The sequence below is a fragment of the Tauraco erythrolophus genome, chromosome 14 (assembly GCF_009769465.1).
Source record: "Tauraco erythrolophus isolate bTauEry1 chromosome 14, bTauEry1.pri, whole genome shotgun sequence".
NCBI classification, from domain to species: Eukaryota; Metazoa; Chordata; class Aves; order Musophagiformes; family Musophagidae; genus Tauraco; species Tauraco erythrolophus.
In genome coordinates, this window is record NC_141478.1 from 19,088,672 (window position 1) to 19,101,329 (window position 12,658).

General features: G+C 37.9%; 1 protein-coding gene across 1 annotated transcript in view; it reads left to right on the plus strand.

Annotated features, from left to right (window-relative positions):
- Positions 1–12,658, plus strand: part of TLN2 (talin 2) — a 184,219-nt gene that overhangs the window by 100,740 nt on the left and 70,821 nt on the right. Inside the window, exons 18-24 of the mRNA XM_086620595.1 lie at positions 411–509; positions 2,855–3,022; positions 4,510–4,804; positions 7,490–7,656; positions 8,792–8,920; positions 10,489–10,602; positions 12,419–12,532. Coding sequence (XP_086476721.1) covers positions 411–509; positions 2,855–3,022; positions 4,510–4,804; positions 7,490–7,656; positions 8,792–8,920; positions 10,489–10,602; positions 12,419–12,532 — 1,086 coding nt within the window. The remainder of the gene's footprint in view (positions 1–410; positions 510–2,854; positions 3,023–4,509; positions 4,805–7,489; positions 7,657–8,791; positions 8,921–10,488; positions 10,603–12,418; positions 12,533–12,658) is intronic.

The window sequence follows — 12,658 nt, forward strand, 5'->3', positions numbered from 1 at the left end:
GACTATCTTCATCACTTTGTTATGCTTTGGAGTCTGCAGCCAGTTTGCCTTAGTTCTCTTAGATTCAGATATTTATGTTTTGAAGAACCTGAAATCTCCTGATGTTTAAGACCAGTTGGCATATTGACTGTCCACCCTTGATTATCCTTAGAGTTATTACAACAATATATATTCAAGTATTTCAGAACTCTTTATACATTCTCTGGGAGCACTTCAGATAAAACCTCTGAAATATGAATGTGCAGCTATGCATGTGGAAGTGTAAAGATTTTTCCCAAGTATTTCTGTGGTGTAATTTTTTTTTAGCCATATTGATTGGATACTAATGCAGAAATTCTTTGAGGAAATCTAAAATTCAAGTAAAGCTCATTTTCTTTGAATTAATGCATTTCACCATTATATTTTTCCAGCCTCGACAGACGGTTCTGACTGCAGCTGGAAGCATTGGGCAAGCAAGCGGGGAGCTGCTGAGACAAATTGGAGAGAATGAAACAGATGAAAGGTTTCAGGTAATGAGGGGGGTTGCTTGTCACTGTCAGTACTGTGCAGCTTTCTAATGAGGAGGCCACTGCATAAAACCAGACTTCCCAAAGTGCGGTTAGGAAATGCTAGATTTCAAGTTTCTCAATGCTAATTGAAGTTAATTCGTTATGAAATTGTTTTTAATTACACAATCACAGAGTGCTGATTTCATAGGAACCCCTACGTCATTGTGTGCATCATACAGATGCTTTCTTGCTTGATGGAGAGCTGTTTGCACTGTACTCCCCTCAGTGTTTAAAATACATGGGTCATGCTCTTTGCATACTGGTCAGACTCTTCCATTTCAAATTCTGCTCTGCTTTTTACTTTCACTGCTATGTTCATCTCTGGCATCTTTTATGGTGACTTTCAGTACCTCAGTGTTGCATGGATAATACCTTTTATAGCTTTCCTGTAGGATGTAGAACTGGCATTTCATTTTAAAGATGGAAAATTTGGCACGAAAGTCCAGAAATCTGCTAATTTGAGATACCCTATGACCTGTTGTTCGTGACATTGTTACGCTTAATGTGTTTGAATCGCAGTTCCCATTTGCTTCGGTTGCCACAGAGTGCGAGTTATGCCGCACAATGCCAAATCACACACAGAAAATAAGGAACAGCCAACAACTTGGTTTTAAAAACTCTGCCTATCTTCGTGTCAGATGAAAGATTATAATTGAGTTTTCCAGGGGACGTCTAGTGTTAATCAATTGTTACTGAATGCCATAGGGATTTTGTGGAAAGTAGTATATTAGAACTTGCATATGCCCACAGACAACTTCAATCCCTGCCCTTCCTTGTGTTTCACTGTCTTTGCAAGCTAATGGCCTATTATGCCATGTATTTATGAAGAATGGATGTTTATTAATAAATAAGGAGTATTTTTTTCATTAAATATAGTGGTTTTCACCTAAGTGTTTGCTGTGTCTGTATATGCGCATGTAAACTAAAAGTTTACACAACCTTTGATAAACCTAGCAGAAGAAAACTATTGTGTTCAAACATAATTTCTTTAAGATGATTATTATTGTCAATTATCAAATCGTAATGCCTCTATGACTTAATAATAGTGTTAACTATTAGCAGTTTAAAAACATTGTTCTTAAATGCTCTGTTAAAAACATGTCTGGATTTTTTCACTCGATGCCAAGAACAGGTTTGCACCAGGGCCATGGGAAGTACTTTACAGCAACAGATAGACCTCTGGCGTGTGCTGTATACAAGATGTCTACCAATATAACTTACAGGCCATTTTAAACACTTGATGCACTAGTAAATCCATCTGCAAGGTTCATCAAAGTTCTCATTTTCTCTTCCTAGTTGAGTGTGTATTACAGCCCTTTCTTTCTTGGGTAAGGGAAAGAACCTGAACATTCTGCTAAGTGCTGTGGAGTGTTGTAGAAGGTGGGTAGGAGAGGGACAGTTTATCATGCCTTCATTTCCTAAAAACAAAATGAAAGCTAGTGTTCTTAATTTTTGAAATCCAACGTTTTCTTTCTGCTTTGAAGTGGAAATTATGCATAAATGTGTCTGTAGTATCTTTTTACAGGAAAGCCAGGTCGTTTTAACAGGGTATGCATTAGGAAGACTCCATCCCACTAAAACACTGAAGTATATGGAATGTAGTATTTTAAGTGGGGAAATGGGAAGAAATTTTCTGAATTTTTTGATTGCAGTAATTAATACATGAGTGTGTTTTAATTTCATAGTTTCAGAGTTAACTAAATTATTTTTGTATGAGGGAAACATGTTCTGGAATTAAGAGCTGTTTTGAATTGTTTTGGAGCAGTAATTTATAGGGCTGTATTTACATCATGGACAAGGAAATATTGTGGTTTTCAAAAACAGTGTGGCAGTTGTCATTACTGTTAAACACAATTAAGTACTTGAATTTAGTATTAACTCAAGTGTAATCTATCCTCAATGGTTTGCTCCTTGAGGTTGTCATCATTATTGCAAATATTTGTCACATATTTAGTGGTGAACTCCAGATGTCTTTGTACTTACAGGGTATTCTCAAGAAGTGAAGATAAGCATATTGCAATCTGGAACCTAGATTTGTTCTTATGGACTCCAAACCAATTAAAAATATGACAGTCCATACTCGTTCAGTTCAGTAACTCGATAATGTATAAGGAGAAATGGTTGTAGCAAGAACAGACAGCTGTCCAGTTTCCTGAGTAATAGCCATGTTTGCTGCTTTGTATGAAACAAAATGTTTAAGTTTTGATACAAGAGAACCTACCTTCAGGAGACTTGATTTTAATATAAAAAAAGTATATACTTTTTTTGTTCATAAGACTGAGTTTTGCCTTTATTTATTTTACCAGGATGTTCTGATGAGTCTGGCCAAAGCTGTTGCAAATGCTGCTGCCATGTTAGTGCTGAAGGCCAAGAACGTAGCACAGGTCGCTGAGGATACAGTCCTGCAGAACAGGGTCATTGCTGCTGCTACGCAGTGTGCACTCTCTACATCTCAGCTTGTGGCTTGTGCAAAGGTGAGGCTGGCAATGCTTATAAGGTGGCAAGGCATCATTTCCAGTGTATGTTTCTGTGTATTTCCAGTGGTCTCAGGCAATATACTGTGTTGATATCACAGCTTTAGATTTATGCAGTGTCAAAGTTGTCACCTATAACAGTGGCAATCAGGAGCCCAGAGAATGTGAGGTGTTGCTGTAATCTTCAGAGAAGATTCCTCAGATAACAAAGGCAATCTTATCAATTACTAATATTGATAAAATAAAAAAGTAAAAAATAGTAGTTCAAGCAGCACAGCTTGCCTGGGTGGCTGTGCAAGTTTTCTAATAAAGCCTGTAATTAAGAATGAGTTCACTTCATCTAAAGCTAAATAATTAAAAGTTGGTATTCTTGCTAAAAATAAAATCGAGTTGTGATAATTGATTTAAATATATTTGCACTAATTTACAGTAGTCCAGTTGTGTTAGATCCATTGCTTTTGGCCAAGTACTGATTTTCATTCTAAGCAAATTACAAATGAGTTGAGATCAGACCTCAAATTCCAAGTTCTGCAATTGGAGCATTACATCTTCTGCAGCCTTTTTTGTCTTAAAAATAAATAAAATATTTAATTTGAAAAATGGAAAGAGTTTGCATTTCCTTTTTGGATACTGCTTTTGAAGTCTACAGTGTTGTCTTTCACAGGGAAATGGATATTCAACTGTTGTGAAACATCCATAAGGTTGATATCAAAATTAATAGCCAATATTAGGTATTAAATTTTCAATATTTTCTGCTTTATTTCTCTGGCTGCAAGGGGGTTTTGTAATGCATATGTATGAATTCTTATTATTTGGACTTCATGCTCCTACTGCCTTCAAATTTCTTCAGTATGCTGGCATAAGCCACCCAGTGGCATCCTGTTTTCCTTGTAAGATATGCACAGTTTTTCCATTGCTAAAATCTGTCTGGATATGCTTGAACAAAATGGGAGAGGGTTGTTTCCAATCTGTAGATTACAGGGTTTATTACTTGTCTTGTGGCTTCAGAAGTAGAATGTTGTTTGGCTTGTGCTAAACACTACATTTATTTAAACAAACAAATACAAGGCTGATAATAAGAAGGCTTTTCAAGATCAATTCCAATTAAGATTTCATTTTATTTGGAATTTCAGGGTACAGAAGTGTGCCAGTGGACATAGTTACTTTGGAGGAGTTTGGCCCATGCCTGCTCTCCAGATCCACTGTCTAGAGTTTGCTCAGTTCAGCAGCTGCTGAAGAAGCATGAAACAAGGTGAGGGCCTCCATTCTCAGAATCTAAACTGAGATTAAGTTAACGATATGCGGAGGTCGGATTCTTAATCTCCATGTCTGAAGCTACCTATTTAAATACTCACTTTCAGGCTTTTCCATCTAGGGAGAACAGGACAGTTGAAGATTAAAAACTAATGTAGTAGATGTTTCACTTGTTAGTTAGGAAATTTGCAAATAAGCCTTTTCTGAATGCTTTGTGTCCTTTCCCTATGCAGGTTGTGAGTCCCACCATCAGCTCTCCAGTGTGTCAGGAACAGCTGATTGAGGCAGGGAAACTGGTGGACCGTTCAGTAGAGAACTGTGTGAGGGCCTGCCAGGCTGCCACAGATGACGCTGAGTTACTGAAGCAGGTCAGTGCAGCTGCCACCATTGTCAGCCAAGCCCTGAATGACCTCTTGCAGCATGTCCGCCAGTTCGCGAGCAGGGGAGAGCCCATTGGACGCTATGACCAGGCTACGGACACCATCATGTGTGTCACAGAGAGTATTTTCAGTTCGATGGGAGATGCTGGTAAGTTTCTCTAATGGACAGTAGCTTTCCATGCTTTGGAGATGTGCGTGTTTCAAATGATGCAAGGAAAAAACTTTCTCTGACGTAAAGTGTGCTTTTAGGGTAGTGCTGTCGCGCTGGGTAGTCCAGTCAACCCATAATATTAAATCAGCAACATGCACCTAGCTATGTGCTAGATAAAATGAGTTTTCTATGAAAGCAATTAATGTCATGTGAAAAGATCACTATATTTCTTCTGTTTCCTATCACTGCTTCAATTCACAGAACTGTCTAGCAATCTCGTCTCCGAAAGTGAAGACAGGAGCCTGAGCAAATACTTCCAGTGATTGATTTTATTATGCTTAGATGTCGTTGTAGGTTTTGAAACTTAATTCTGCTTTTTCCTATGACATTTCTAAAACGTGCAGCTTCTAGAACCAATCAAATCTTGAGATGCCTAACGTTGGACTGATCCAACATGAATTTTTAGTGAAGAACCAGTAAATTACCTGGAATGGTGAAATTTCAGTAGTTAGAAATGCTGTGAAGTAGAACACCATGAAGGGGCAGTATCAACTTGAAATGACGACAATTCATAGAAAGTTTAAAATGGGATTGGTTTTTAAAAGCAGTTATGGTGAATAATAAGGTCTTTTCGTGTTATAGAAACACATGGGCAGGAAAGTAAATTTTTCAGTCACAGTTGTGTTCATGTTACAGTTGATGTGAACAAACTAATCTTTTCTTGTAGAATCATAGAATGGCATAGGCTGGAAGGGACCTTAGAGATCATCTAATCCAACCTCCCTGTCATGGGCAGGGACACCTCTCAACTACATCAGGCTACTCAAGGCTCTGTCCAACCTGGCCTTGAACACCTCCAGGGAGGGGACATCCACAACTTCTCTGGGCAATCTATTCCAAAGTCTCACCACCCTCGTACTGAAGAATTTCTTCCTAAGATCTAATCTAAATCTGTTCTCCTTCAATTTAAACCCATTTCCCCTTGTCCTATCAGTGGACACTCTTGTAAAAAGTCCCTCCTCAGCCTTCCTGTAGGTTCCCTTCAGGTATTGGAAGGCAGCTATTAGGTCCCTCTGAAGTCTTCTCTTTTCAAGGCTGAACCATCATCTTAGTTGTTATGTTTAAGAGGTAAGACTTTCAGATGTTTCTTTTTTTTAAGGAACTGTCATTTCAGCTGTGCAGCACTCTTAGAGGAACATATGTGGGAAAGTAATTAGTGAAATTCTCAGTGTATTTTGACCCTAGAATCTTCTTTATGAGAAATCTGAGTGATTACATTTTTTAAGATGCACAGGAATGTTTGCTAAACCACTCATAATCTTCCAATTGAAAGCTGTGGGAAAAGTTTCCTAATGCTCAGTAGCTATCCTAAGGAATTTAATTGCTGTACATGTGTCCAAGTTTTATGTTTAGCTGTCACTTATTCAGCTTCTGTACAGAAGGCTGCAGTAAAAGAGATTATCTTGGATAGCACTTATTTGCTGTCCACAGTGAAATCTCTTGTTGTGCAATAACTGGTTTTTAGCAGAAGGCATTCAGATTCCAGTCAGTGTTTCCAACTTAACATTGTACTCCAGCAGTCACAACTTTAACAGTGAAGAGACTCTGGCTTGTGACTGCTGTATTATTGTCCAAGCAGGTTATTCTTTCTGTTTGATGTACTGGCTTAACACTGTAAGAAAGAGCATTTCAAGGTTTTTTTGCAAGTGGAATATTTAAGCTGGAAGCTGAGGTAGCCGTTACTGGTAAAAATTTTAATTGCAAAATTGCATAATAGGAAATAGTTGGTAACTTTAAACTAGAAATAGTTGATACCTAGAAAACTTTAATTTTTTTGCCTATGCCTGACCAAAGGAGCCTGGTAAGAAGACATTTAATTCTGAAACCCACAATTCACCTTTACACATGAGAAAAATGCTGCTTTGGTTTTCTTTCCATGATCTTTTTAAGAGCATTTGAAAAGAATGAGGCCTTAGAGCCAAACACATCTTACTTGATTTGATAACCTAAAGGAAGCTGAAGACTTTGTAGGTTCAAGTCTATTATGAAGGAGTTCAAGTGTATGTTTTAATGACCAAATGAATTTGCTCTAGAAATGGTATGTATCCTCTTCAGAAGCATTGCTCTTTCATCTCTGTGCTTCACCATGACCAGAACATGACTCCAGTATCTTAAACATGCATCTTATTTTTTGGCCAAAACCACCTAATTTGTGCTGAGTCTCTTCTGACAGAGTTCTTAATTTAGTTTATATTAGACAGAAGATAATTCCCCAAAAGAACTTTTCCAAAAGAAAAATATATGAAAGATGGGTAATTTTTATTAATAGAATGAAATCTTGCCTGTAATTTGGAAGCAAAATGTAGTCTTTACTGAGCCAGGAGTTTCCCTGAACCATATGTTCTAAATTACCTTGAAGTATTGATTTTTATTTCTTTTGTCTTGCTATATAGAATGCAAATACTATGTTTTTTCTTAATCTGTGCTGTAGTGTTTTCCTTCATTTATGTTGCAATCCAAGATTTTGTTTATGAAGCTTCTAAGTTATGAACTATTTGTGTATCATTTTCAAGTTGAATACTTTAGCAAATGTAGCTTTATCTTCATGTTGTTGAGCTGACTTTTGAAACTGAAACTGAAATACAGAGAAAAGGAAAGTAAAAATGTAATTGTATACCTCAGGTGAAATGGTACGGCAGGCCAGGGTGCTGGCTCAAGCCACTTCTGATCTTGTCAATGCCATGAGGTCAGATGCCGAAGCAGAAATCGACATGGACAACTCTAAGAAGCTTCTGGCTGCTGCAAAGCTCCTGGCAGATTCTACAGCTCGCATGGTTGAAGCTGCAAAGGTACCAGAAAAATGAACCTACTGTCACCTCAAAATTGTGTGGTTATACACAAAGAAGAGATGCTATGTGGGATATTATAGGTAGGATCTGGCTGATAGTAAGAGACGGTTTTTCTTATCCGGTAAATATTCTGCATTCAACGACTTATCCTAGGTACATTCAGAAAAAAAGAATTTGTTAGTTATCTGGGATTACTTTTTTTGTTTGAAAAACCTTTCTTGCACTGCTTTGCTCACCTGTGTGCAGGGTGGTCATGACTCAAGCCATCTAGGGCAATTAACTAATAGTTTTTTCTGAACAGAAAAACAGCCATAACCACTGTGATACAGTCTTGTACCAGTCTACCGATACAAATGGAACAACAAACCCGTAGCAATCTCTTAAACCTCTCTCTACAAAAGCTCTTAACAAAGCAACTCTGCCTCTGTCTTAGGGATTTCCCTCCACCTGGGCGATCTTATCTGTGTTTTTCCCCCCGACCCCACTCTTCTCCCAAGAGAGGCAAATATCTAACCTTTTCTTTCCTTTCTGTGCTAGAAACCTGTTTAAATCCACTAGGGAGGAATATGTTCTCTGAATTGTTTCCCAGATCCTGCACTTAAATGATTTTTCCCGATCAGGGTCAGTGATTCTGCTAGGGCTCTAGAAGGCCCATATGCCTGGCTACAGAGCATATCCTTGACTTGCCAGTACTTTCTCAGACTTCAATTGGAGACCTACTGTGTTTAAATCTCAAGGTTTGGACTGCGGATACCGAAAGGCATATTGAAAATGGGGATTTTAAAACCTGTTTTTTCAAAACCTCCATTAATCAAAGTACATTGTTACAGATCATACCGGAAGCAGTTTACAAAGGCTTTTTTCCTAAGCACCTAAAGTGGTATATGAATCAAATGTTCAACTCCCTTCCTCAAAGTACCTAACATATACAGTAACAACCTTGCACTAGCAATAAATTTTCTGCTTCAAAGTCTTGTAATATTTTAACGTTCTTCTACCTTTGGTTAAGATAATGTAAGAAAAACAAAGGCTAGTGTAGCAGACACTGTCTGGAACTAAAGCCTTGATATTCATCTACACTTTTTCCAGGAACTTTTACTGAGGCTTATGGTTTTTGCTCTGCAATTTTGTGCAGGGAGCTGCAGCCAATCCTGAAAATGAGGATCAACAGCAGCGTCTGAGAGAAGCAGCAGAGGGACTGCGGGTTGCTACAAATGCTGCTGCACAGAATGCCATCAAGAAGAAAATTGTCAACAGATTAGAGGTTGGAAACTAGATACTGTTGAATTTTTAGTTTACTTAGTTTTGATAATGAGTATCTGTAGATAGTTTCAAGCAAGTATAAATGCATGTTTCAGGAGTGCTAAGCCTAGAAGGATGATAGCTCTGTTCCAGAGTACAAGGCTTGGGGTTAGAGATACTAGTATATGATACTGTAGTCCTCAGAAAATTAAGCAACTTGTATCAGTGTTGTAGTAAAGTGGTGTAAGAATTTGACTCACAAGGCATTTGATGGTGGCTTAGTCTAAATTAGAACAGCTGATGTTTCAAACAGCTGAGCTGAAAGTACTTCATTACTGTTTTAATTTGTTTGTATAATCTGTCATTTACACACAATATCTTCTGGTGGTTTTACTAGTATATCTGCCAGAGTTTCATGTAAATTTCTGTACAAAGATATATTGAATTGCACCATATCCTATTAAGCTGGTAAGTTATTCAGAGAATCAAAGAAGCAGAAATGAAAGTGAAAAGATATATCTGGTAGCATAGCCAGGAGGAGCAAAGGAATTTACTGTGCACTAAGGACAAGATATCTCTGAAGTTTCCCTTGAAGGCAAGGTTTGATCTTCCCATTCTCAGCTAAAATGTAGAAAAGACAGATTTAAAAAAGAAGCCCTTCATAATTCCTGGTTGCCAACTGTGGTTTTACGGTAGTCTGATTCAAGTGCAGTGAGATGAGACAAACAAGGAGATCTAAGTTAGGTAATCATGTTGCAGAAGGGCATTTAAATTACTTTATCAAGCTAGAATCAAAAATCAGGAGTATTTCAGGAAATAAAGGCTGATGTCTCGATTTTCTAACCGCGTGCAAGAAGCTTTATAGAAAGGACTTTTTTCATTCTGTATTTATTGTATATACTGCTTACAAAGGAGTGAAATATGTAATGAAGAGAATGAACTTCATGCTTGTTGGTATTTAGTGGGCCAGTTAAAAGAATTGTACAACACGTTGGAATACCTTGGGTAAATTGCTGAATTTTTAATTTTGTAATAGGGAGAAGTTGATAAGATGACTCCTAGGTATTTGAATAAGGTCTTAGAGCTTTCAGACTCAGTAATACCGGTATTTTGTACCTCTGCATCACTTTAGTATCTTTGCTTCTGATATAGAGCAGTCTCAGTAGAAGTTGGCTCCCTTGAGTCTTTGATCAGAGGTACCAATGTAGCAGTATGAAGCACTATACGTACGTTGCCTGTTTTATCTGGCCTTCTTTGTAAGGTGCTAATTGATTAGACTGTTTCTTCTCTCTGTAATTGACTTCTTTTGGTCATATTGCAGCTTAAGCTATGAAGGAGTAAGAGCTTAGAATCCTTCTAGTTCCACCTTTCTCTTTATTGGCAAGTTAGAGATGCATAACAGTGTTCAGCTCATTTTCATCTTGAGAGAAGAGCGATTCTGAGTTTCCTTAAGGCAAATCAAATTAATCAAGGCATATAATGTATTAATCTGTCAAAGCTGTTATTGTCAAAGTTACCTATAATATGTATTTCATCCTCTGAATTACTCACTCTTACCACTGATTTAACTCTGTTTCTTTTCCTCCAAAGATTGCTGCTAAACAAGCTGCAGCTGCTGCTACTCAGACTATTGCAGCTTCCCAGAATGCAGCTGTTTCAAATAAGAACACGGCAGCCCACCAACAACTTGTGCAGAGCTGTAAGGTAAACGTACCACAACCCACTGACAACTAACTCTTGAGCTCAGCTTTCTTGGGAACTGAAGATCACGTTCTATAATACTGTTGCAACCTCAAAAGGATATTTAAAAAACCGAAACACCCACAAAACCCAAACAAAACAAACAAACAAATTAAAACCCAGCAAACTAAAGCCAACACCACACATTAATCTGTATGGGTTCTGGAGAACTCTTTTTTATTGCATTAGCTATAGTTTCCATGCATTACTGTATGGAGAGCTTTGAAAAGCTGAGCTGCACCTAACTGTTACGAATACCCCTGCAAACACATTTTAAGAAAGGACAGCATGTGTCTGCTGAGTAACAACCAATCCACCCGAAGCAAGTACTTTAAGTAAAAGTTGTGCTGCACATCAGTCAGCAGTACTGTACGTGTAGAGCTATGCTAGAAGCGCTGTGTGGAGGGATCTGGTTGCTCAGAGATTTGCACACTGGCAGGAAGTCTTGGCCATGCGTTCAGCGCACGAGTGTGCTCTTCAGCAGGTGAGTAGCTCTGTGATTATCCAAACAGGCTGTTGAGTGGTACATGCAGTAAAATGGGACCGAGGGTCTGCTATGGATTAAAGGTAACCTTTGAATTTTCCACAATGAAGGATGGAATAGCAATAGTGATTTAAGCTATAAAGGACTGAAATCTTCATTTACTATTTTGGTTAATTGGTTATATAACTAACACTGATCCTTCTATTCTGATGTTCGGCCTACAAGCATCTGGGGCCTTAAACATCACTACAAAAAAAAGTATAAGTTATAGACCTTACTATGGGGTTAACGTGATTCCTAGCTTGAAGTTAAAGCTGCTAAGACCATAGATCCCAAGGTTTGCCTGAAGTCAAGCATGTTTTTATAGTTCCAAGCTAGAATTCAGAGTCTGGTGAGAAGCTGTTCTCTTCTATGTTTAAGCTACATTTGGCAGCCTAATTTCTAGCTCTGACTAATGTTGCTTCAGGGTTTTGAAAGAAATTGCGTTTAAACAAAAATTGAAAAAGACAGTAGGAAGCAAAAATATTTTCTTCTGGATGGAAGAGCAGTTATGTGGGGAACAAGAGCAAAGTTGTCAAAGAAGGCATTGTTAAAAGCCACATTAACATTCAGCAATTATTTCTTGCCATGGTGGTGTTCCTAAGAAACGTTGGAGTTAAATAAGGTAGCTCATGTTCATCTCAAGGTTGTATTGTAGGCAGCTGCTATTTCAGTATGAATTTTTTTTTTAAAAAAGCAAGCTGATTCACTGTATGATTTACAGTTCATTCTAATTTGATCTTGATGATTTATTAGATAGCAGAGATCTCATACCTACTTTTTTACTTTTGGGGGGGTGGGGGGAATTAGTATTGCACTGCAGAAATAGGTGTTATTGTGAAATGGATGGACAAGGAACCTGAATCTGGGCAGTCCAGCAATAAAGTTCTAGCAATACGTATTATGGAAAAATCTGTCACCTCTACTACTGGCATTTGAACATGCAAAGGGAGTAATTCAAAATACTTTGTGAACATAATTTTGCAGAAAAATCTTAGATTGTCTTGTAGGATCTTTATAGTAACGAGTAGCTTGAATAAAAATTTCTTAAGTAAAAGTAGAATGGCTCTGAAAAATCCTATTGTGTATTAATTCAGTTCCTTGGAATCCTAAACGAATTCTGTGAAGGCACAAGAATATTGTTCCTGTGAATACTACAGGCTGTCTTTAAGGGGATGGGGAGAGGGCTTGCTTTAGTGTCAGAGGGTTTGGAGTTTTTGTTTATCTACTAAAAGCTTCTCCCTTTGTTTATTATAGAATGTTGCAGACCACATTCCTCAGTTGGTGCAGGGTGTAAGAGGAAGTCAAGCTCAGGCAGAAGACCTCAGTGCCCAGCTTGCCCTAATAAATTCCAGCCAGAACTTCCTTCAGGTGAAGCGACGCAATCATTGTAGTAGATTCCATCGGAGCAAAAAGCATTTTTTAGTGCTGTCTGTAGCACTTGCATTCTGGGAAAGAATTTGAAGAATAAGATGGAGATAATTCAGTGTCTTTCTA